At 46.0% G+C, this 25,217-nt stretch overlaps 3 protein-coding genes across 3 annotated transcripts in view; 2 read left to right on the plus strand and 1 right to left on the minus strand.

The window, feature by feature from the left end:
- acap1 (ArfGAP with coiled-coil, ankyrin repeat and PH domains 1) overlaps window positions 1-9,381 on the minus strand; it is a 22,268-nt gene extending 12,887 nt beyond the window's left edge. Inside the window, exons 1-9 of the mRNA XM_079757949.1 lie at window positions 8,729-9,381; window positions 5,657-5,714; window positions 4,722-4,841; window positions 4,171-4,224; window positions 3,893-3,951; window positions 2,738-2,921; window positions 1,758-1,802; window positions 1,451-1,546; window positions 453-527 (exon numbers count right to left, since the gene is read on the minus strand). Coding sequence (XP_079614075.1) covers window positions 453-527; window positions 1,451-1,546; window positions 1,758-1,802; window positions 2,738-2,921; window positions 3,893-3,951; window positions 4,171-4,224; window positions 4,722-4,841; window positions 5,657-5,714; window positions 8,729-8,781 — 744 coding nt within the window. The 5' untranslated portion in view covers window positions 8,782-9,381. The remainder of the gene's footprint in view (window positions 1-452; window positions 528-1,450; window positions 1,547-1,757; window positions 1,803-2,737; window positions 2,922-3,892; window positions 3,952-4,170; window positions 4,225-4,721; window positions 4,842-5,656; window positions 5,715-8,728) is intronic.
- Window positions 9,382-10,559: 1,178 nt separating this feature from the next.
- Window positions 10,560-22,709, plus strand: agfg2 (ArfGAP with FG repeats 2). Its single transcript, XM_079758381.1, has 13 exons — window positions 10,560-11,131; window positions 12,022-12,115; window positions 12,780-12,895; window positions 13,801-13,951; window positions 15,096-15,219; window positions 15,929-16,033; window positions 17,903-18,238; window positions 19,151-19,223; window positions 19,383-19,426; window positions 19,952-20,068; window positions 20,688-20,807; window positions 21,046-21,116; window positions 21,422-22,709. The coding sequence occupies exons 1-13, from the start codon at window positions 10,965-10,967 to the stop codon at window positions 21,467-21,469; spliced, it is 1,566 nt and encodes a 521-aa protein (XP_079614507.1). The 5' UTR covers window positions 10,560-10,964; the 3' UTR covers window positions 21,470-22,709.
- Window positions 22,710-23,631: 922 nt separating this feature from the next.
- LOC307091215 (insulin receptor substrate 1-B) overlaps window positions 23,632-25,217 on the plus strand; it is a 48,554-nt gene continuing 46,968 nt past the window's right edge. The window contains exon 1 of the mRNA XM_079758140.1: window positions 23,632-24,604. Coding sequence (XP_079614266.1) covers window positions 24,250-24,604 — 355 coding nt within the window. The 5' untranslated portion in view covers window positions 23,632-24,249. The remainder of the gene's footprint in view (window positions 24,605-25,217) is intronic.

Below are 25,217 nucleotides of genomic sequence, written 5' to 3' on the forward strand. Positions count from 1 at the left end.
TTTCCTGGGATTTTAAACAAATTAAAATATACTACGGAATATTTGGTTCCGTTTCTGCCAAGGCTGTTCCACTAGAGGCCGCTAAAGTCTACTCACTGCACCTTTAAATATAGCTGTGATCTTTTTTGATGGTCGCAACCATGATTTCTCCTCATATTTGGCTATTTATATCCTAATGTACACATAAATATATAATTTTCTATTGCCTATGAGAGGGCTTTGGCCTGGTGGGGGGTGACACTCACCATGGCCAATAGGCTGTGGATAAAAAGGTAAATCATTGAATGCCTTTTAGACTGCGATAGCACTGTGTAAACACTCTCCACATTGTTCCTGGGAGATAATGAAACCAATGGGCAGGTTTTCGAAACATGCGTCCTGAGAAGCGCGTGGGTTTCTGTTGTTCTAGATCGCTTATCTGGAGAGGGTTCACCGAGCACGTCTCTTGTTACCTTCTTCTTAATGGCCACGTGTCTCTGCTCCATGTCTCTCTTCTCCCGGGCAGAGTTTAACACTAACTGGGTGTGCTGCGGGGAAAGGCGCATGGGGATTAATACATACAAAGAAAGTATGTTGGAAAGGAAGAGAGAAAGGAAATGGATAAGCCTAAACCTGGTTATTCGAAATGACAGATCAACTCATTGTCATGTGATGAATTTAAATATACATGTCTATAGAATATCTCCCAGGGGGTCTTTGTTTCTTAGAGTGCTTTTGTCTGGCGACTGATTTCTGTTCCCGTCTACCTGCTTTGGAAAACAGAATATTCGCATAATCACAATGCCAAAGAGCAGGGGGCTGGAGAGACACAGAATGAGAGAGAGACAGACGAGAACGGGAGTTTAAATTGATAGGTTATCAATCCCTGATAAGCTATCCCCAGGAAACAGAAATGAGTCTCTCTCTCTCATTTCCTGTTCAAGAGCAGAGAGCTGCATTTGTTTCCTGTGTTTTGAAACAGAATTTTGCATCATTACAAACCTTACAAAACAAAACCTGACCAATCACGTCCCATGCTACGTGATATATCTACCTAATTTGTCATATCTTACTGAATCTCCCGCTCACTTTTGCTTTGTACACACACACACACACACACACACACACTATTTCCTGTTTCCTGAGAGCCCCCACTTGCTTCCTGTCAAACTTGTAAACGTCACCCAAATAGCTATGTAGGGACGGTGGCGTCCTATTTAACAAACCCCCCTACATTATATTCTAGTTCTTGTTGCAATGCAAATATGAGGCGAGATTTGCACAATGTCCTCATATGAACATGTTTGCCTCTAATAATCTGAGTTGTATCGCTTCCACTTGCATTTCCCTGATGCTTTCTTCCACTCACATTTTAAAACATCCAGTGTACGCCAAATAGATGGTATAACTAAATATATATCTATGTCTATATATAATGTCATTGCAAGACTTTTAGACGTTGGCCACTCACCTCTTCCCCGAGCGAGCGTTTAAAGTCCTCAAGTTCTGATAGAGACTTGTGGCCATATTGGAAAAACTGCGCCTGTGCCTCGATCAATGACAACATCTGACAGCGGAAAAAATAATTAAATAGATATATAAATACGCATTATCTCACTTTCTTTTCATTGTATTCATTTCAATATAGCCATAAATTTAGGGCAAAATATATTCTACAAATGAGTCATTTCAGCATTGAAGCTCAAAGATCGCTATCACCCAAGAGAACAAGGGAAGAAGTTCAGATATCTGGGACTGGGTTTTAAACTGATCCCCACCACCATGAGGATGTCAGTCTTCTTCTTGGCCTCGATGACGTTGATCTGAAACACAGAGGGGACACTGGGCTGTTAAAGAAGATAGCTACTGCAACCTTTAGCGACAAATTGTGAGCCATGGCTGCGCGACTGATATCAGTCACAGACGGTAACGTCCATGATCACACCATTGAACCACCATGAGGCAGGCTGCCTTTGTGAGGGCGAGGATTAGGTTATCCTGATTTATATTATTAGTTCTTTTTCCCACTTGTATCCAACGTGTTTTACAATGAGGATGAGTACCATCAAAGCAATGAATCTGAATTAGCAGAACTACAGAAAGTGTTGCACAACAGAGGACAGCAGGATAGAATGCAGCGTATTCATAAAGATATAGTCTAATTAATACATAACGGGAATAAAATTGCGGAAGCACTGCATGTAAAAACGTGGTTGCGTATGATTAGCATTAGGGCTGAACAATAAATTGAATTCAAAACGATATGCGATGTAGTAGAACACGATTTGCAAATCACAAAGGCTGCAATGAAAACATGTATTTAAAAAAATTGGGGGGGGATTTAGTCTTTATTATTTAGACTATTAAGTGACTTTAAGATCAGTAAGATTCGTATTTATTTCTCTTTTACAATTTATAGTAATAGTTAAATAAAGATGTTATAATATCAATTAATTCATCAATTCATCTCAACACATAGGCCTGGCCTAAAGGAAAGAGCAGTTTATATGTTGAGTGCTTCCAATGTTGTGTTAGTCATGCTATAGAATGATTTATTGCTTGATAGTGAATAATACAGAACATACGGAACTTTAAAAAGAAAAATTGCATACTATATCACAATCGCAATATTGGTAGAAATAATCGCAATTCGAATATTTCCCCAAATCGTTCAGCCATAATTAGCATGTAGCGAATCAAAATGGCCCGTCGCGGGATTATGTGCCATCGCTTTCCAAGTAACCGCCCTCCTTCTCACCTCCAGCACGTAGTCCAGTGCCTCCGAGCGGAAGGTCTTGCGTGCGGTGAGCAGCGAGTGGCTGGCCTCGTCCACCTCGTGGGGCTTCCCGCGTGCCACCTGGGCGTTCTTCAACAGCGCCCCCTCCAGGCTCTCGCTGCTGCGCTCAAACTCCTTGCGCACCTCCTTGAACTTGCGCACATCCCTAAAGGGGACAGCAGGGTGGAGATGGGAGAAGAAAACGCTGCATTCTTAACGCTTCCTTTGCGCGCACGTCCCTTTAAGGGACAGCGGGTGGAGATGGTAGGAGAAAACGTTGCACTCGGAGTGCTTGACGGATAAGAAGATGTGTAGGCGGTTTACAAAACCCCAATGGAAACACAATTAAATGAAATCACATTGAGAACAGTCAATAGTAAACAAAGATTTTGTTTTGATTTAATTGAAGGCGTAATGGTAGGGGAGAACAAAGCTGTATCTTATGTATTTAATTAAGGCATGCCCAGACACACATCATTTACTTGATGAGGTTTTTCCACAAAGCTGATTTGATTTGATCGTGATAATGAATGAAACGACTGGGGAGGGGCTGACGGACATATAAAGCAACCGGTTAGGGTTGTTGTGACTCACACATGACATTCCGCCTTCCTTTAAAAATACTAAAGCAAAAGGGGCGAGGCGTGGCAGGAAATGCCAGGGCTGCCTGCTGCACGGTAAGAAAGGCTTGACGCGATGTGAAGGTGGCCTTAAAAATAGCAACAACACTGGTTCACGTGGACGAGGGAGCGGAGAGCTCAACTGCTCAGTGGGAAACACTCTGCTCATGTTGAGTGGGAGGAAGCACACTCAAGGGAGGCCGCCAAGAGCTCAGGCTTTCTCCCTGACGTAGGTCTGAGAGCTACAATCAACACAGTTCATGGCCGCTCGAGGACATCATCAAATATCTTCTCTCCCCCTTGGTGTCAGTGAGACAATGGGGGAAGGGATGGAGGATAATGGCGGGTTAATCATAGCACAAGGTGCGTGTGTTAACCGACGGAGAACTGTGAAAGAAGTAACAGAAATCCAACATTGAAATGTGACGTCTGGGAGACGTCACATTAAAAAGGCATGCGAGGGCTCCAGATATACGTTTCGAGGCTAAACAGACCGCATTGCGGGGGACACACTCACTCTTTCACAAAGCTCTGCAGCTTCATCTTGACTGTCTCCTGGGTTGCATTAATCACTTCCTGGATGGGAGCAGAGGGGGGGTAATTTTAGCAACACATGCTGCCACCATGATCAGCAGTCATACAGAGGAAGCTGAGGGTGGAAGTTAGGAGTCAGGAGATTCAGTCGAACGGTAGAATGAGAGAAATATGGAGCACAGTGTGTACGTTTTGCATGCTACATGGCAACCAAGGCTAATCAGCTCGGAGGCTGGAATGAGGAGGCAAGGCCAGACTTACCCCCTTGGCATCCACGATGTCTTGGAGCTTTTTGGAGAATTTGTCGATGCATTCCTGTCATTAAGAGATACCGGGTGAGCCAAAACGGTAAATGTTTATCAGAGCCGTTTATGTTTTCTATTTATTGATGTAAACTATCAGGGATCTGCACAGGTCTGCACTGTCATATAGAGGTCTGCACAGGTCCTTTTAAAACAAGACACAGAACGGAAATGGACATAATGGTTAGAATAGCACACGACTTACAGTGAATAAAACTTATTCAAAGGTTCATAAAGTGTGGGTAAGGGGTTATGCTCAAGGATGCCTGCAGAGGGGTGCGGCCAATGGGAATCGAACCCAGAACCTTTGGGCCGGGGCCTTGAACATCTTCACTACACTAGACTGTCCTGGACATTTGGTGATTTGTTGCAGACTAATTGTTTAGAGATGTGAATTTTGTTATGAACTATGAATGTTATGCATTAAATACGCACACAAACACACACACACACACACACACTAACACACAAACGCACAGGGTCACTATGGTAACGAGGCCCTGCACTCACCTTCATCAGGTTGTCGTTGGAGTAGTGGCGTCCCAGCTCCTGGATGCCGTTGACGAAGCTCTTGCTGGTCTGGCAGTAGACCCTGCCGGCCTCCAGCATGTTGTGGCATTGCTTGATCAACTGCACCACAACAACAACACAAGCACCGCGTCATGACCAGTCTTTAACTGTGTGTGTGTGTTGGAAGAAGGGGGACAGTGTGTGTGTGTGTGTGGGGGGGGGGGGGGGTCTGTTACTCTAGGACAGGGGGGTTGCAGTGTTCTGTCCGTTTCAGTAAGGTAGGGGAACCCAAGAGACAACATGATGAAGTTGACATAGAAGTCTACAGTTGGCATGGAAACTTGAGGATCAACAAAGATTTACAAAGATTTACCTAAGACTTTTAGATTGGCTAAGTCTTTGGTTCTTTGGTACTTGGTCAATCTTCAACTGGATAGTGAAAGGAGGATTAAAAGGTCTATTTACATCTAGGAAGCAATGTATAAAAAATAATTGACGATTGCGTTTGATTACACAAGAATAAATAAAGTTGCACTTGATTACACAATACTTGACTTGAACGTTGATTGAGGAGATGTGTTTAACGTACAAACTCTTCTTCTAATAAGATAACTGAAACGTTTCTTGCGTTATCAGTGTGTTGCAAAATGTTCACAGGAATTGCAATGATACCAAAGTTTAGTATAGTATGATTTTGGAACACAGAATGTTAGGGATGTATGTCTGAATATATCCATATCCGTTATTTACACACCATTCAGGAGAATCTCAGACAACTGTTTTCCAACAATAGAAAGAGGAAGAGGAAGCTAAGGTTAGTTCTGTTTGGTGACCAGGTTAGGGAAAAACTCCAGCCACCAACTCTCACTTCACCTGCTGGCTTACTGGAACAACACCTGTGCTCCAGCGTGTGTGTGCGTGTGTATGATTCTCACCTTATCTAGACGTGTCTCCAGTTCACTCACATCCCCCTGAACGACTTCAATCTCAGATCTGGAATTAGCAAATAACACGCAAACATAAGAATTTATAATAATGCTCATAGGCCCATAATAAGTTTCCTATAAAATACTTCTAGTACATGAAAGTGTGGATATCTCAACTGCCTTATGGATTTCATATCAAAATAGTTTTTCTTGTTCAGGACAAACTAACATCTTGTTCTTACACACACACAGACACACACAGACACAGACACAGACACACACACACACACAAATCCTACATTGTCTGTGTGAGTGTGTGTGTCTGCTCGTGAGTTAATGCTGCATTGTCCTGTCTCATGTCCTCTGCAGCTCTCATGTGCTCCAATGTGGTTTCAACAAGTTAACATAAGTTCAATTAGTTCTCACACATACCAAGATAGATGGACGAGTATGCAGACAGACAGACAGACAGACAGGTAGAAGACAAGCAATCCAGAGGATAAAAACAACAAGGGAAAGAGGAACAGATAAACACAGAGTGGGAGAGAGAAACAAGACATGGGCCGACAACAGACAACTGTTTATGTGACTGTGTGTTGGGGTTGTTGCTAGTGGCGGGAGGAGGAGGGTGTGTGTGTGTGCGTGTGCGTGTGCGTGTGCGTGTGTGTGGTCACATGATGCCTGGTCCCATTCAGGCAGGAGCCTCCGTAACCCTCCCTGACAGGACTGCTAACACAAGACAAAGAGGGGGCACACACACACACACACACGCACACACACACGGCAAAATAGAAAACAGAGGACTCAGGATGACAGGAGTTTAGGGAGGCCTTCAATAGAAAGACAACTTCCTTTTCACTTTCCTCTGAATCATCTTGTTAAGAGTGTGTAGTGTTGTGGTTAGCGCTGGGCGATATTGCAAAAATTATTATCACGATTATTTTTTCGATATCAATATTAATCACGATGTATAATTTGATACTGCTGAAGCCTGAAGAAACCAGAATGTTCATTAGTTAAACCGTACACTTTTGTTTATTACCATATTTGTGATAAGGGAACATTTAATCACATTTAAATATAAACATTTAACTTCACAAACATGTTTTATATGCCCCCAACTGAACAATATAAGGTAGCTTGCCTTGTAACCTATTGAAAATAATGTAAATGAAAATAAAAGCTCTGACTTTCACACTAAACTCCTTTGGCAGGGCTTCAGAAAACATCTTAAATCTTGTAGAGGCACAACCAATACATAAAAAGTACAAATGTGGAAGAACAAAGGCCCTGGCACATGAACTGAACTTTAATATATAAAATATGAACTACGTAGTGCTTAAGTAAGTGAAAAATGTAAACATTGTAAAACCAGATATTGTGCTACATAAAATAATGTGTTTAAAACTAAAAGATCTGTGAGTGACTATCACATCAAACTCCTTTGGCAGGGAGGAAACAATCTCAAATGTTTGTAAAGGTTTATTTCTGCTGTGTGATTGGCTGTCAGGTAAATCCATATCAGAACTTTTTTTAACATCGAGCATTTATGGCTAATGCTTATCGTCGTAAATCGACTTTAGTTTTATCGTGCTTAATAATCGTAACCGAATTATTGCCCAGCCCTAGTTGTGGATGTATGTTTTCTCTGTATCACTTCCACACAGAGACACACACACACACACAGCGCTTCCTGTTTCTCTTGTTGAATACATCAGTGTCTCACCTCAATCCCTGTACAGCCCCCCACCACCACACACAACCCCCCCTGTTCCACTTAGCCTAATCACCGTTACCTAGCAACAGGAGGTGGCAGTTTGACAGCGGCCATGTTAGTGTATTATAAGTAATATGCAGTTTGTGTGTGTACTGCGAACAGCATGCCTGTTGTTATTCCTTTTCTGACCTATTTAACTTCTGTGTTACATTGTCTGCTACTAAGGCATGCGGTATTTAAGATTGATAACCTCAGTCTTGCTTTTTAATCCCCACATTCCACTCTCTGTCTCTCTTTCTCTCAGTCTGTCTACATTGGCTAAAACCAGACGTCACCGCAACTGCACTCACTCTGGAACAACTCAAAACTTTCCATCGCTGACGAAACCTCACAAAGCCACACAGATTGACAGAGGGAGAGAGGGGGGGGGGGGGGGGGGTTTGAGACAGAAAAGTAGCATGCAATTTAAGTGTGTAATCCAAGTAATACAGCCCTTTACCCATGCAACAAAACATCTTGTGGTGACACACCCAGCTCTGCCAAACCTCTTTTCAAACCAACATGGAGAAACCTCCCTTTGGATCCAAGTACTTTTCTTCAACAGACATTCGTATACATATAGTCTATTCTGCACAACATTTCTCAGAAGCCATAGGCCTACAACATGGTTTGATTTATATGCATGACATTTGCTACCGACGCATTTCCTAGCCCCACTACAGGTCTGCGAAATGCTTTTACGCATACCAACTAGTTACAGGTCAGTAATATAGAATACATTTTCCAAAAATAACCACATCTTAAGAAACTTTGGAAGATCATTGTGAGTATATTTTGCCTTTATAGGCCAAGTGAGACCTAGAAATACAATATAGCCCACATTCATGGCCTGTGGGTATTCGCCCTGAAAGAAAGACCATTAATTTTTGCTGCCCTAAAGTTGCCATTGCTACAACTACTTGCTACGGAAGTACGGTGACCGGTGAAGGCCTATGTATGGAGAGTGAGTCATTGTACTTTCTTTACATTGTGCATTTGTGATTGCCCTCGTTGAAGTCAAGCTCTTTATTAATATGTTGGACATTAAGTCCATGAGTCGTCCATTCAAATCTCCAGGTTACACTTCAGTTTGCCAAGCAGGACACTAGTGTGACCTGTGACCTTACAGAGGTGATCAGCAGCTGAACCTCCCAGAAGAGGGTGGAATGGGACTAATTCAACACAATAACACTAACTCAATCAAACACTAACTCAATCAACCACTAATTCAATAACAATATTTCCTTGCATTATACTGTTTTCCAGCTTTTTGTATTGTTATTATTATTTGGCTATGTAGGCTAGATCCCTGTGATGTTTCTTACCTGAAGCGAGGTGAGTCTTTGAGGCACTCCTCGAAGTCTAGTGTGACTGTCATTCTTCCAAGTGGCGGATGTCACAAATACATTCAATGTTGTCGTTCTGGGTCCTGGAGGGAGATCCGCCCGGGCAGTGATCAGCGGCCACAGATGACTCGTCGGTAGTTTAGTTATCCGCCACACACCAGAGTACAGTGAAATAACTTACATATTGCCCTCTTCACTTCATAATTTTCGCAAGTAGCACACAGTGTATTCCTGGATCTCCCCGCACTCTTATTTTCAAATAAATGAGGCAAGGATTATGCGGACGCACACAACATGTGTGGTAAAGTTAGCCCAAACGGAAATGACATTGGCCTGTCGTGTCTGGATGCGGCAGGTCTTCACTTATTGAAGCGCCAAATATAGTTCACCCTCCGGGTCGTACATCGTCGTGCGTCCCCCTCACGGGTAAAAAACAACAAAAAAGTTAAGTTTCAGGAACAATATGAAACAATCTTCTTCATTGATGGTTGTTCTGCATTGAATGTTAACCAATCCGCATCTCGACTGAGACCCCCCGGGGTGCTTTAGTATCCGTCTTGACAAGCCGCGCGCCGTAAAGTCTCCTCTCGCTCTCTCCGTGTCTGTAGTCTCTCGCTCAACCCGTCCATCCTCCAGCTCATTTCCGGGTTACTTGCCCGTGACTCAAAGCCATGTTGTGGAATGGAATAGGAACTATATTAGACTATGTTTATACATTTTAAGATTTTTCATCTTACAGACAGCTAGGTTCGGTTTATTCATGTACCCAAATTGAATTACAAAATATATGTTAATTTACCTGTTGGCTTCTAGATGGGGAATGCACTTTATTGTAACCTCTCTGCATAGGCTCTATTTGTTTGGCAAGCCATGAATACATGCACCTTTAATGGGTTTTAATGTTCATGTTGTCCGTTTTCAGGTGGAAGATCCGAAATGGGTAATCCTGTAAAAGTCAACGTTTTTAACGAGACACTGTTTTGGGCGTGTATACTTGTTTGGCAACCTGCTTTTGCATAAGATTCGTCGTCCACAATACACACTCACGCACAGACACACAGGTTACAAAAAAAGTCTTAAGCAACAGAAAATAGCCAAGACAGGGCTTATAGCAGCTAGCCTGTGGTTTCTGTTCTGACTGGTTTCAGACCATCTCTCTACGTTGCCACAAATGGGCATACTCTGCACGTGCAGAAAAGCGTTTGCACGGAACCATGCACACATAAACATGAACAAGGGCACACCAAAACATAAAATACACTGGATTGTAAATGATCATGCGTATACGTTATAGTACAAGGGGGGGTGGCTCCATCTGCTGTCCAAATGGTGTTACTACAGGGAAATGGGTTTGTTGGGTTTGGCTGTTGGTATTTTCTTCAGTTACTCTGTCTCTGGACTAACTGTTTCCACATGTTTGGTCTATGTAAAGCAATTTTTAATTAAACAAACATTACAACCGAGTCCTTGCTGCGCCGCTGTCACGTAAAAACGTATTTTATCCTTGAATCCAGTTTGTCAAATAGAGATGACAAATAATCAATCATTAACATTTTGGAAGCGTCAAGCCAAATCTCTCAACCGCTGAGGTGTCCTAAAAACCAAGCAGAGTAAGGTAGCTCGCCCCTCCCCGTTATAAAATGCGTTTCCAAGCCCCGTTATTGATAGGGAGCGTTCTCTTTCCTATAGTTTCTGGAATTCCAAGACGGTGACAGGGAGGTAGTGGCGCGGGCGCTGTCCTGTGCCAAAAAGGGGGTGTGTGTGCGTGCGTAGGCCTGGGCTGCAGGCAGACAGTGAGAACGAACACACCTAACCAGTGAAGGTTTTTAGGAGCGCGAGGGATTAAATATTTTTCTATTTTGAAGGAGATAACGGAAAACCCGACGGAAACATGGGGTAAATAAATACGTTGAAACGTTCAACAACGTGGGACAATTTGACAGACAGTACGTCTTATATCCGCCTACGTCAAAAAAAATATCCTAATCCACATGTAGGCCTACTCTACTGCAAGTCTGTCCGTGGGTAGCGTGAACGCAAGCCGCATAATCGGTTTCATAATGCGGACGTGAGGTACGCTGTAGTAAAAAGGAGAAATACGAGAGGCTAGGAAGACCGCCGAGGTGTTGGCTATCTCGACAGCAGGCGAAGGCAGGGCCACTCGTGTCTCTTGCCAGGACGAAGAAGACGAGGCGGCTGATCCACTGGAACCATAATGTCAAACCGCAAACACCGGGACAACCAGGAGATATGCGCTCGCAAGGTACGGGAGCTCGCTCAGTCGGGAGTAAACAGACATTGCTTCGAGTGCAGCCAGCCCGGGGTGACTTACATCAACATCACCGTGGGCTGCTTCGTGTGCACCTCCTGCTCTGGAATGCTGTAAGTACCGTGCATGAGCGACCCGTCATTTCAATAACAATCATGACTGTATTGACCAGGGCAGCGATGTGCCACTCTTTTTGATTATTGTAATATTTTAGTCCGATTTACTCGGCCAGGGTACGCCATGCATGATATGCAAATAAACACCATTTTACCCTCCACCAAATATGGACTATGATTCTGTTTACTTTAAGCGTCATTGCAGGTCGAGGTTGAATGATTGTGTGTTTTTCTTAACCGAATGGCTGTGTGCACAAGATGGATTTACGCAGTGTATCTGTCTCTCTGTTCCCCTCTGCGGTGCATTTTCCCTGGGATACAGCTCATTATGACAGACCGCTACTTCTTGGTTATCTCCAGGCGTGTTCGGCCAGTTTAGCCGCGCCTGTGTTGCGTTTCATTCCGTCATGGTTTTCCTTTCGTCAAAGGTTTGCCTCGTGCCTCTCTTTTGGGGCTATCCGTCCCTTGTGTGTTGTCGCCACAATTTGTGTAGTGCATGCTAGCACCGCCCACCTCAAACACGGGGATTTAAATAGTTTGAGGCAAGCTTACAGCACTCTCGTTTGCACAGTTGTATGTTCCCACTGGACTGGCATTTCTTTCGCTCACCAAATAGACGAAGCATTGATTTGGATGAATTTTTTATATATTTTATTGTTTTTTCTTTCTTTTTTTTAATGGCAAATGTTCAGTTTGCGCCTTTCACACAACCCTGTTTGCAATAACCACACTCACACCAACCTCTCCCAAATTTTCCCAAATTAAATGCCTGAATTCTTCAGTTACCACAGATCTTTGATGTTTGCACTAGTAAATACAAAATTATCCTCAAAATAATGCTCCATCTCCCCCAAAATGTTTCATTTACTATCATCTGTTCTTCTCAGGAGAGGCTTGAACCCTCCCCATAGAGTCAAGTCCATCTCCATGACAACCTTCTCCCAACAGGAAGTGGAATTCCTCCAAAACCATGGCAATGAGGTGAGTGACAAGCAGGCTCAAGTAAAGAGTAAAGAGCTTTGAGGCGCTTACAGGCGGGACTTGCTATGCAAGGCGAGCTCAAATCATATCATAGCTCAATCATCATAATTTTGTGTATTATACACTATTATATATAATTTATATCTTTATACATCTATTCTGCTATCATGGTATGGTTGTCATAATCATAGTTTCTGGTGTAGAGCTTCTTTTGTGTCCCTGTCTGCTATTCTATTGTGTGTGTGTGCGTACCTATGTTTGTATGTGCGTGTCTGTGCACCACACTTAATCACAAGCTTATCATGCAGAGGGTACAGATTGATGCACAGGCAGACAGCAAAACAACAGTTGTGATTCATACGCCACTCATTCAATGCTGCTGCTTGAGTCAGTGGTGGGGCTGTAGGCTGACAAGATGGAGGCATTTATGTTGTCTCTCATCATCGTCATCATCATCATTACCAAACATTCTAGCTGTCACTATGTGCTTGTCAATAAGTGACCTATGTAAGTGAATAAGTAGCCCGTTGGCTACTGTAAATTCAATAGGGTTTAAATTCAGTATACCTTACCGTGTGTGTATGTGTGTGTGTGTGTGTGTGTGTGTGTGTGTGTGTGTGTGTGTGTGTGTGTGTGTGTGTGTGTGTGTGTGTGTGTGCTCCAGGTGGGTAGAAGGACCTGGCTCTGCCTGTTTGACCCAAAGGCGGACGGCTGTTCGGACACCCGGGACTCACATAAGTTCAAGGACTTCCTCCAGGACAAATATGAGAAGAAGAAATGGTGAGGAGGAGGTTTTCTCTGCCAGTTTCCTAAGCCTCCTACCTACTGTTAGGTCTGCTGCATACCGGAGCCGGGTTTAGATCTGTGTCTGGAAGCATTGGGAGGCAGGTTAGGGGGTTGGACTCCCAGCTGCTAGGCACTGGGTTGTATCTCGCAATGCCCGTAGCCTAACCAGTAGCCATCCTTCAGCAAGATGCCCTAACCCCTATCAACCCCTTAAAGCTGCTGTCGGTTGAAGCTGCTGTCTGTACGATTGGGTAGAATAGAGCAACACTTTGATGAAACGTTGTCTCCCCTCCCCTCCTCCTCTGTCCCTACGGTCCTCGGCCACTGAGAAGTGTTGCATGTCAGGCAACTCTGATTGACAGGCCAGATTGGTTACCAAATCCAACCACAGAAAGGATTTCCTGATTGGTCAGAAACGAGCCAGAAACCGTCTAAAATTTGAAATAAATAAATAGTTTAATTCAGAGGCACATACCGTCAACTTGAAATATATATTCTGACAGTGCATCACTCATTGATAATAGCTGATTGATTCTATGCTATTTGCAACTAATTACACGTAAATTATAGCTCTTAAATCTTACCTTCAGAACCCTTGATAATATGTATCTGAGTTCTGGTGGCTTTGGATAGAAGCATCTGCCAAACAATTATACAGTACACTAGTATTGCATCCTGAGATTCAGACTGCATTGAGAAGGTCTCCCATGGAGAAATACTCAATGCAGACATAATGTATCTAGACAAACTGCATATTTTAGTAGGACAATTATGTTGTCTATGTGGGGAATGGAAACAATACAATAGTGTACTGTATATGGTTTAGCAGTTTTGACCCCACACTAACATTCTCCCCTCTCGCTCGCTCTCTCTCCCCTCTCTCCCCCTCTCTCTCCAAGGCATTTTTCCAAAAGTAAGGGCCGGAGAGACCTGGAGGGTCCGTGGAGCCCTGGGGTCCAGGCCGTGCCCCCCCCTCACGGTGGTCCGGTCACCAGCCAGACCACTGCCCACAGCATGCTCCCCAACGCCAGACCAGCCAGGACTCTAGTGGTCGGTAGCTCGTAGCATTACACCATAATGTGTTTATAGATGTATGTGTATATATATATATATATATATATATATATTATGCATAGGGTTAGGGTTATGCAAAAGTCATAGCTAAGAGCAGACATTGCCACGCCATATAAACATACATCTGAACCTGTATATATTTATATACAGGTTCACATCACAAACCTATTAGTTTACGTACACCTAAAAATGTTGCATACATGTAATTTACACTTGTAAACACATGGCGAAACACGTCGATACACACATCAATTATGAATGCTTTCATGTACACCTCAACGCACATTCACAAACAGACGTGCATAAATGAATGAATGCATGCATGCAAATACATTGATATGCCCGCGGGGTGCGGACACACCAGAAGGCATAAGCACAAACCGCAATATCATATCAACACGGCATGCAGAGGAATAGAGGGTGGTAGAGAGACAGGAGACGGAAGTGTAGAGGTTATTTAATCTATAGCATGGTGATGTGCCGAGAGAGAGAGAGAGAGAGAGAGAGAGAGAGAGAGAGAGAGAGAGAGAGAGAGAGAGAGAGAGAGAGAGAGAGAGAGAGAGAGAGAGAGAGAGAGAGAGAGAGAGAGAGAGAGAGAGAGAGAGAGAGAGAGAGTCAACGTCAACCTACCTAATCTTCTAACATCTATCTCTTCTCAATTATACTATTGCCATGGCATTCAGCTAATCTTGCAGATGTCTTATTTCTGCAGAGAGACTCGTTAAATAAAATAAACAGAGGCTAGAATGTTCTTCTGGCTCAGACCGTTTTGGACTGCACCAGTGCGGAGTGCAGTGAAGAGAGAGAGTGTGTAAGACGCAGCGAGTGTGTGTGTAAGACAGGGAGGGAGTGAAATACCAAAAGCGTGAGATAGAGCGGAGCCCAGGTAGACTGGACATCAAAGCGAATGCTTATGAATTATTGACAAAAGCATGAAAGAAACTCCCCCTGCTACAGCCTTTGTGTCTACTCAACTCTCTCTCTCTCTCTCTCTCTCTCTCTCTCTCTCTCTCTCTCTCTCTCTCTCTCTCTCTCTCTCTCTCTCTCTCTCTCTCTCTCTCTCTCTCTCTCTCTCTCTCTCTCTCTCTCTCTCTCTCTCTCTCTCTCGTACGCCCTGTAGTCCCAGGCCCAGCTGCCGCCCTGGGATCGAGCGCCCACCATCTCGCCCGCCGACATGCGTGCGGACGCATTCACGGCCCGCCTCCCCTCGCGCTCCCAGAGCTTCAGAGACCCTCCCCTGAAAGGTGAGCTCTGGGGTGAGGGGGGGGGGCTGACTCTAAAACGAAACCACCAAGACAGCATTCCTATCTTTGGACCCAGCGCTCATCGGTGATGAATGATTGAGTAATGCAACATTTACGTATTATCACCAGCTCTGGGCTTGAATATTTTTTAAGGATGAATCCATGCCATGTATTTTTTATGGACCACCCGTATCAAAGCACCCTGCACTCTCCCTCTCTTTCACTAAAAGCATTTCCAGGTGTCTCCATGGGTCTTTATCACGGAGGTTTAAAAGTAGTCACGGACACAAGTGTATCTCATGATGTTACATATAGTGCACCATTTAGAGTGACCCCAATTTGTAGTGTTGTTTGAAACGTGTGTAAATCTGGTTCCCTGATATAGTGCACGACTCAATTCCCATAATGCACCCAAAAATAAGTGTACAACTGATCCCACTTATTTCCTGGCTGTATCCTATGATGCATTGCAGACTTCAGTGTCATCTGGTTGATCTGATAGAGGGTCAGCACACACGGGTTCCTAATGTAAATGAGCTGTCGCAAGGGGACATTTAACACGTGCCTAAGTGTTTATGGCCTCCACGTGATGCACAGCTATATAGGGCTTGATGCGTAGGGCGTAGGGAGCGAGGGAAGGATTGACACAGGAGTGTGCCAGATGGAATGCAGCCTCTAACACCACTTGTACTATCTCCGTGTGACCCAGAACCAGGCCTGTGTGGTATCGAGAGACAGCGACCCGGCTCCCTGTCTTCTGCCCTGGGGGGCCAAGGCCACGCCCCGTCCTTCCCTGCTCTCCCACGGCCCTCAGGTTTGTCACTCAAAAGCCCCTCCAGCTTCCCATTGGCTGCTGGTGTAAAGTGGACTTATTTTTTTTTTAGGTGAAATGGTTAATAAGTGATTGCCCATAACTAAGTTGCTGTGAAAGTACAAGACATCCGATATCACATCCGTTTCTTGAAACTGTTGCTCTCGTAATATATTTCCTCTGTGCTTTCCTTTCACTGTATCTCCTTCTTTGATCTGTCTTTTCTTTCTATCCTTATTTCTCTCTTCTTCTCTCCATCTCCATAGCCAGTAGCACTTTCAAAAACCACTTCACTTTAGGTAAGGCGTGGTGCCGGCCGATGCATACTAGGGTGTGGTGGAAGCGATACATGGCTGTAGCGTTCACGATCGATGTGGTGTCCGTTGGCCCGATAAGCCTTAAGTGCTGCAGGACTTTTGGGCCATGTCATTGGACAGGGACGTGTTGAAAGAGAGACATTTTCTGGGGCGAACCCAAAGCCGTAGTTCAGAATGGTATCTGACCATCATCGTCACGTGGCACACTTCACACTCACACTTATTTTATGATTATTGATACAAAATTCACATTGACGTCCAACTGGGAATGTGGAGGGGGAAGCCTGGAGGAGAGGTCAAGGAGAGGGAAACGCATTCGCACCTGGAATCCTCCAAGGAGAATGGGAACGGGTTTGAAGAGGCGCTATTTTTGGCCGATAGCCTGGGCCGTACCTCCCTGCGACTGCCCAGTGATATTTCACACGATGCGTTGAAAGCCCTCGAAACGAGGCTATATAGGGCAGAAGGATTCACCGCAAAAGCATCGTAGACCTTCCCCCTAGACACACACAGACACGTATCATCATAAGGCACGCTTCACCACACTGCACAGGGATCTCTCGAGGTGTTTGCATTCTGAAAAACGATGATTAAAAAAGTGTCATAGCAACAATGCGAGCGTGACTCTCCCACGCCGCCCGACTTGAGATAACATATAGTCCCCGTCTCTGTTCTCCATCTTCGGCTCTCCACTCTTGAGTCCTCGACATGCCAAACAACTCAAAACCAGTATTAGTTCATCGCTTTCTTCAGGCCCCCCCCCCCCCCCCCCCCCCCCGCGAGCCTCACTGGGGAGGGAGTTGGAGGGGGTTCAATCCGTATTAGCTGCTTAATCGCATGCTCTGTGGCTGTTTTGTTTGTACACAACTTCTGCTTCCCCCCCCCCCCCCCGCCCTAAGCCACTAGGACTGTAACCAACCGTGTTCCCGGACTCCCCCTGCCCCCTGTAATGTGATTAACGCACGGATATCATCGTTCCCCGAGACCTCCGCCTGCTCTGCCTCGCAGCCTTGGCCCCGCTTCGGATTGGGCGCTATCGCTGGGGACCATTAAGAAAGCATGTGATCATCGCTTAGCGGCATCGCTAACCTAATAACACACACACACACACACACACACACACACACACACACACACACACACACACACACACACACACACACACACACACACACACACACACACACACACACACACACACACACACACACACGCACGCACACGATAGCTCGCAAGACAAGCATGAGATAACGGCTCCTTTATCTCTCTGGGTTTTATGCCTCTTTATGCTCTGACGGTTTCTTTTCTTTTCTTTTTTTTGACGTCGTTATTTTCATAGAAATTACGCACTTTCGAGTAAGCAAATAAAACGTGTGACAGAGCGGTGGCCAGGCCACCAGAGGAGGTGTGTCTTGGCATTGTGAGGAGGGAGTCACTCAAACACCGCCACTGTAACACGTCTCACGGCTTCAATCCGGCCGATCGCAACCACCCACCCGTCAATCCGTCATCGTCTTTCTCCTCTTTCTTTTGTTTGCCCTTTTCCTCGATCCAGGCCGCATGGCGCCGGGGTCCGGACCCACAGGGGGGCCCTTCAGAGCCTTCCCCAAATCCCTCAGCGTGGACTTTGGCGGTCTGGGCCACGCCCACCCCCCGCCCGGCGTATCCCAGGGCGGCCTCCCTCACGGCCACGCCCACAGCCACGCCCACAACCACGCCCAGTCCCACAGCCTGTCCCAGCAGCACCCGCCGCAGCAGCAGGCGCCATCGGGTCCGCCCCCGCCCGGCGACCGCTCGCGGGACAAGTACGCCGCCGTGTCGCATCTGGACAGCGTGTTCGGCGAGCCCCTGCCCGCCCCCGGCCCCGGCCCCGCCCCCTGCCCCGCGGCCGGTAAGGAGTTGTGTGTGATGGGGTTGTGGTGTGTGTGTGTGTTGCGTGAGCACACACACAAGAACTCCCTTGTGTTCACATGGACACAAGGCCATCTTGTTTGTGTTTGCGTCCGGGGCCGTAGCCATTCGGTTTGGCTAAGGCTACGATACGCCGCCCCCCCCCCCCCCCCCCCCCCCTTGGTGAAATACGATTGGGTCATTCAGGGGCACACCTCTGTTTTGATTGGCTCCGATTTATGCAATACGGTTCAGAATACAAACATGGAAGAATACAATCTCTATTTTGTGAATACGCAGTTGGAGAACAATGAGGATAAGTCAGTATTGCCAGTGTGAGCACAGAGAAGAGTCTAATTCGGGTGCAGTGTGATCGATTTATAGTCAAAGCTTAGAAAGAAAAGTGATGATTTATATTGCTCTATCTCTGTTGGGAGACGAAGAAGTAGGTTATGACAGTTTGAGAGCGAGTGAATGTGTGTGTGTGTGTGTGCGCATGTGTGCGTCACGGTCAGCTCAACCTAGTTGCATAATGTCCTTGTTGAAAATGCCAAGGCTTTCAGGGGGTGAATTATCCCCTTTGTGATTTTCTGCTCATTGCACAATCTATTTGTTCAGAAAGACCCTGCCACTATTACGTCTTTGGACTGTTTTCCTTACACCAAGGAGCGTGGCATGCACAACTGTGCTAGATTATGTTTTTATCCCTATGACAAATTCAGAATAGTACCTATGAGATGAATCTCATTGGCACAGAGATTAAAGCATATAGTATACATGTAAACATTTTTTTAAAGTACAGTGTAGCCTACCTGCCCTACCCGTGAGACCTATAACACACTTGAGAATGATCGTGCTAGATTTTCTAAAAATGCATTGCCGTTATTTTTCTTTCCCTTCTGTTTGAGTTTAGCACCACCTAGTGGCCCGCCGCAGTACAACGCCCTCTTTGGAAACAGGCTCTCGTCTAGCTCTACTCCTGCCAGGTACAAATACAGTATCAGTAAATAACAGTAAAACACATGAAATGAATCGCCTTAACTCTCGATCATCATCATTATTATCATGACTTTCTTTTTATTTTCCTGCCGTTTCATTCATTTCCTCCAATCTCACTCCTCTATCACTCTCCTGTTCGTCCCCAGCTCTCCCGGTGTCGATGCAGGGACCGGTTCGCAAACTTTCGCAAGTAGGTAGCTCCACCAACACCTAAACCCCAACACCCATCCCCTAACCCCCATCCCCTAACCCCAACACCTTACTCTACACCTCCCCTACCAAACCTTGGTCTGTGCGCACACTCTCCACCTCGGTTCACAGTTCTTATGACGAATTATACAATTACAATTACAATTAGGGCATTTAGCAGACGCTTTTATCCAAAGTGACGGCAGAGTCAACCATGCAAGGCCAGTGTCTTGCTCAGGGACACGCCAACACTCAGCTAGGAGGAGCTGGATACAAACCATGACCAGGCACTATAGACATCCTTTTTGCGGATGTGTGCCGCAGAGTGGATTTTAACCCATGCTGGGAAGTATCGGGTTTAAAGTTGTCATATTATACCACCAGGTGTGAGTGTGATTAGCCTCATCATACGTCAGACGAGGCAGATTTTCAAAACGGTTTGTAATGGCTAACCCCCTCACACCCGGTGGTATAATATGTCACCTTTAACCCTGCCGTTATCCCCCCACCCACCTGTGTGTTCCAGATTTCCCCAACCCTTTCAGCTCCACCGCCACCAGCAGCAGCACCAACAGCCCGGGCTCCCCCCAGCCTCCCACTGCCCTCTCCCCCAGTAACCCCTTCAGCACTTCGGCCTCCACAGGTGAGAGACCACCGCCACCGCCCCTGGTGCCACCATATCACTCCACAGCCTTTTTGCATATCAGTCAAGGCTAGGGTGGAATAGGTGACCCATGGATGGAACGGTATGACAGGGAAGGCATGGTTTGCATGGCAACCTTTTTGAGTTTATTTAATGAGATGCTGATCTTCAGAAAATCTGAATTTGCATCGGATTATTTAATATTTATGGTTGCAGTATTCCTTTTTTTGAATTGCCCTGTGGACTTCTTTCGTAGGAAGTGTGATAAACCACTCTTGGTTTGATACCAAGAAGCACCAATTGCGGTTGCCACGCTGTTTGCTGAAACTGATTTCCCAGAACGCTTTTGTTTAGAGAATTACGCCTGCCGTTGTTTGTTAGAACGAGATGTCCTAATCCTCGCAAAGCGACGGGCGAGGTTGGCTTGAGAACGACCTTGCACGGTCTCTTTGAAGGAATGTTGCCGTTCTCAAACAGAATGGTGTAACAAGATGCGTCATGAGAAGTCTGTCTGTGTTTTCAAATGCCCATACCAGAATATGAAAGGCCTGTACACCTTCACAAGTGCAGCAGTCAATAGTTGTTTACTATTCCGATAACAATTCTGTTTATTTTCAAGGTGATTTTGGCGCGTTCGACCCCTCGTCCACCTCAATGTTCCCGCCTTCGGCCGCCTTCCCGGCCCAAAGTACCCACAATGCATTTCCTCACGATTCAGGAAGCAATCAGGAAGCTAACGGTACGTCTTCCACCACGTGTGTGTGTGTGTGTGTGTGTGCGTGTGCGTGTGCGTGTGCGTGTGTGTGTGTGTGTTTGCAGAGCAGTATTCCACTGTATATGAAAGGCATTCAAACACACCCGACTAACTCGGCTGAAGCTAATATAAAGTCTATATTTCTCTCCGTCTATGTTGGCGGTGGACGCGGTGCCCCTGATGGCTTTGTGATCCTTGTTTCCCCCTCTTCTTCCCCTTTCAGGTTTCGCCTGTTTCCCCCCGGCCGACGCGCAGCCAAAAGTCCCCCGTCCCATGTCAGTGAACCCGTTCACCGTGAGTATCCCCATTCACTAGTCACAGACCCCGGGCCAGCCAGAGAGGTGGGCATAAAGGGCCCAGACTCCAGCTGGCTCTTATGGCACATTAGTAGTAGTAGTAGTGGTGAAGTGGGGGGGAAGGCAAAGTACGTAGATCTTTGTTTTCTCTTTTCCTTCCGTTTTTTTCTTTTCTTCTTTTCGATTTACAAGCTCTTTTCATGATGAGAAAAAGAGCAAGTGCAGTTACTTCCTCTCCTGGCCCCCCTCTCGCTCTCTGAGTCTCGCTCTCTGAGTCTCTCTCTCTTCTCTCTCTCCTCCCAGGGGAATGTTTACCCCAGCAGAGGGACATCGCGGAATCCTTTCATCTGATACCGGAGCCTCTCGCTCACACTCGCCCCTGCTGCTGCCCCCCCCCCCGGAGAGGAAGGGGGTATCGGAAGAGTAAACTTGAGGAGCTGTCGCCATTTCAAATGCCTCCAAAGTATTTCCACCCCTTTTTCTACGTCCGTGCAATCCCCCCTTACCACCTCCCTATCACCCCTCCTTTCCCTGTCTGTTATGACGCCATGTGTGTGAGTGAACATGCGTTTTTATTTGTGCATGTGATCCTGTGTGTGTGTGTGTGTGTGTGTGTGTGTGCGTGCACGTGTTGCATTCCCCCAGGGCATAAATGTGAATGTGTGTATGTATATTGCAGTGGGGGGGGATTGAGAGAGGGGGGGTTGTATGTGCCAATCGAAGTCACCTCAGGACTCTACAGGGAGTGCCAACCAAAAACAAGACGACAACAAACCGAAACCTCTAGGATCTGAACCTGCAGGGAGGGGGGGTCACATCTGACTGGACTAACTACGGGCAGAGGTGTGTGAGAAGGGAAAACCAACAACACACACACACACACACACACACACAGACAATTCATAGCCATGCGGCAGACACACATGCGTCATACACACACAGACATACACAGACATTGCGGCTATCTGCGTCCGTCGTTTGCTCATGTGTGTGACAACCAGCCCGTCTACATCGTCGGCCAGCCTCATCCTCCGCTTGCTTTTTGTTTTTATTTTTCTTTGTTTAGCAAGCATCCCAAAAATGTGTGTCTCGAATCAAAAGCCTTTTTGACTGCAGGCAGGGGATTCTACAGTGTGAGAAATAAAGGCTCCCTTTGTATTGCGTTGTGGGGGGGCTTCAAGAGACCAGAGTCCAAAGCAGCCTGAACATCCTCTAGTCGATACATGTTGGAAATGAAGAGCGGGTGATCGAAAGGGAACTGGAGACGGGCAGGCTGGGCTTTATGTCCTTCTCTCTCTCCATGGTGTGTGTTTGTGTGTATGTGGAGCATCATGTTTTCTATAATGTGTGGGTACCCATCATCCATTGTCATTGCGCTCTCAGGCTGCATGCGCGCTTCGAGGGCTAAGAGGAGATGCTACTGAATGTAAAAGCAGTTCGTCAGATGCGTAAATATAGATGTGTGCGCTGTTTTTTGTGTAAATGGACCAAAATGTTCCTTTGTTGGTTTTTTTCTGGGCGACCACGTTCAGGCTGATTTTATTGTTGATTTATAATTTTATTTTGAAGAAGAAAAATAAAAAGACATGAGAGATCCATGCAAGAAGGTCTTTGTAAAGACTTGTGTTCATAAACTCGGTTTTGCTTCTTTACCTTGTTGTCTGAGTATCTGTTATTGTGTTTTTCTTTTTTAGGTTATGGTTAAGGTACACAGATAATGCAAACCTGAAATGGAAATGTACTAAAAAATACGCTTAACCTAAGCTAACCCCTCTTCACATTACATATAAATGAGCGGTCAAATATTGGTTTTACACAAAGGTTCTCACTAGGACAACTAGGCAAATAAAAGTTTATTTGGCGCGTCCGAGGCGCTTTATTCTCAAGGCCGAAGTTCTGTATTGGTGCGGCAGGGGGCGTCTGGTGACCAGTGTTCCCTCACCTTGTGCAGAAGGTTACTGGGGTAGCGTGTTGCATAACAGGGATAGCTTGCATTATTTTTGAAAGAATAGCGGCTTAGCTCTTTAAAGGGATTTGGTGTTCCGTTTGATTCTGCCAATTTTACATGCATAAAAAGACATTAACTGTATTCATGTAAATTTGTGTTCTGTAGCGATGCAAAAAAGAAAATTTAATATTCTAATGAATACCAAATCTTAGTAGTGCGTAGCAATAATAATAACGTTATGCTGAATCAATATGAGTTGAGAATTTAATTTCTGATCGACGTGTGGAGTATCGACTAATTGTGAAGCGGTATTAGGTGCATTCCATGTACGTTGTGTATGGATAATATGACACTTGTTTAGTTTATATCGGTCAACGCGGAGATATTAAAAATGTGTAAAAAATGTACGACAGTAGGAGTCCAGACGCACCATAACACTAAATGAAATCCGACTCCCCCCCCCCCCCCCACAACACACACACACACACACACACACACACACACACACACACACACACACACAGCTCTCGGGAGTGAAATATGCTATTCTTTCTTGCATGTTCAGGCGTTGATTGACAGCTTTCCACGGTAGCGGCTCCACCACCGCCACCACACTACAGCAAAACGAAGGGGAGTAGGGCAGGCAGACAGCAGTCGGAGCTGCGAAGTCTGTAGGCGCGGTGCTGTGTGTATGTGTGTGTGTGTGTGTGAGTGATGATTTGGGGGTAAATGGGATTAAACTACTCTCTCAGCCCCGGCGTTTCGAAATAGTTGTAGAGCGGAGAGGAGGAGGAGGTTCGTGCCGACGGCGCCGCATGTGCTCGTCTGTGTACGGCTCTGAAACTCGTGGAGCCACGGCGGCGTATCCTACAGCTCCAAAGCAGCACGAAGAGGAGAGAGAAAACTAACGCTAGCTGCTACCAGCACTACTACTACTACGACTACTACTACCATTACTACTAGCTCGTTGTTTTTTTTATGTAAGGCTCGCTAGCTAACGTAGCAACTCAGGTCAACCTCTCCCTCCACATGCAGGCGTTGACGGGGAGGGAGGGGAGCGGACGCGATGATGTTTAAATGGCCATGCTAAACTCCTAAATTCTTCCACATTTCTCGCCTTTTTTTTTGTTTGCGCTTTTTGTCTCGGGGGCTGGAAAGATACACATCAACAAGCGCCTGCATCATGGAGAACCCGGCGAGCGAACCTCCGCAGCAAAGCTGCGAGGACGTTCGGAAAAGTGGCTATCTCCGAAAACAGAAGTCCATGCACCGGCGGTACTTCGTGCTCCGGACGGCCTCTGAACGCGGCGCGGCCCGGCTCGAGTACTACGAGAGCGAGAAGAAATTCCGCGGCAAAGCACCGATCCCGAAGAAAGCCCTGGTGCTGGAGACGTGTTTCAACATCAACAAACGGGCCGACTCGAAGAACAAGCACATGATTGTGTTGTACACCCGGGCGGAGAGTTTTGCCATCGCGGCGGAAAACGAGGCAGACCAGGACGAATGGTACCAGGCCATGGTGGACCTGCAATGCAAAAGTAAGCGAAACAGGCGACACGCACGCGCGTGCACCCACACACTCGCGTATGCACACACTCGCGCACGCGGGCAAACACAAACACACACACACACACGCACGCACACTAATATGCTTCTGCAAGAGAACGTGGCAATGCAGAGGTCTGCGCCAAAGCGGCAGCATATCAGGACATGTCGGGGATGAGTGGGAACACTCATCCCCGACATGTCCTCACTTTTACTGAGCAATTATTTGTTTGCCAATTACAGGCAAGTTTACATAGCTAAATGCCTTCCAGTGTATGAAGGAAGCGTGCATTGCGCATGGACACTGTTGACATTGAAATGACCCAATACGTGTGGATGCATGGTTCGTTGTAACCTTCTTTACGCTTGAACACGTTTATAACGCACGCATAGTTGCGTTGATGGTATGAGGATGACGACTGGTAAGCATACGCTTGCAAAGTTGTCCCGAGGTCCTCCATGTCCGCACCGCCACCACCGCGAGACAACGCGTTATTCTGCTTGACTCTCAGCCCAGATATGTTCTCGCAGAGCGCCTCAGAACTGGCGGGTTTTCAAAACGAACGAAAACAATGTTTTTTTTGTTTTTATTCACTTTTGCCGTTC

Source organism: Pollachius pollachius, assembly GCF_949987615.1.
Source record: "Pollachius pollachius genome assembly, chromosome: 20".
Classification (NCBI taxonomy): Eukaryota; Metazoa; Chordata; class Actinopteri; order Gadiformes; family Gadidae; genus Pollachius; species Pollachius pollachius.

What these genes read in the sequence shown, in the direction of transcription:
- agfg2 (XM_079758381.1), top strand. Translation starts at nt 10,965, where the DNA reads ATGTCAAACCGCAAACACCGGGACAACCAGGAGATATGCGCTCGCAAG. An exon ending in ACCTCCTGCTCTGGAATGCT is followed by an intron (nt 11,132 to 12,021) that starts GTAAGTACCGTG and finishes TGTTCTTCTCAG; the next exon opens with GAGAGGCTTGAACCCTCCCC. An exon ending in CAGCACTTCGGCCTCCACAG is followed by an intron (nt 20,069 to 20,687) that starts GTGAGAGACCAC and finishes TTTATTTTCAAG; the next exon opens with GTGATTTTGGCGCGTTCGAC.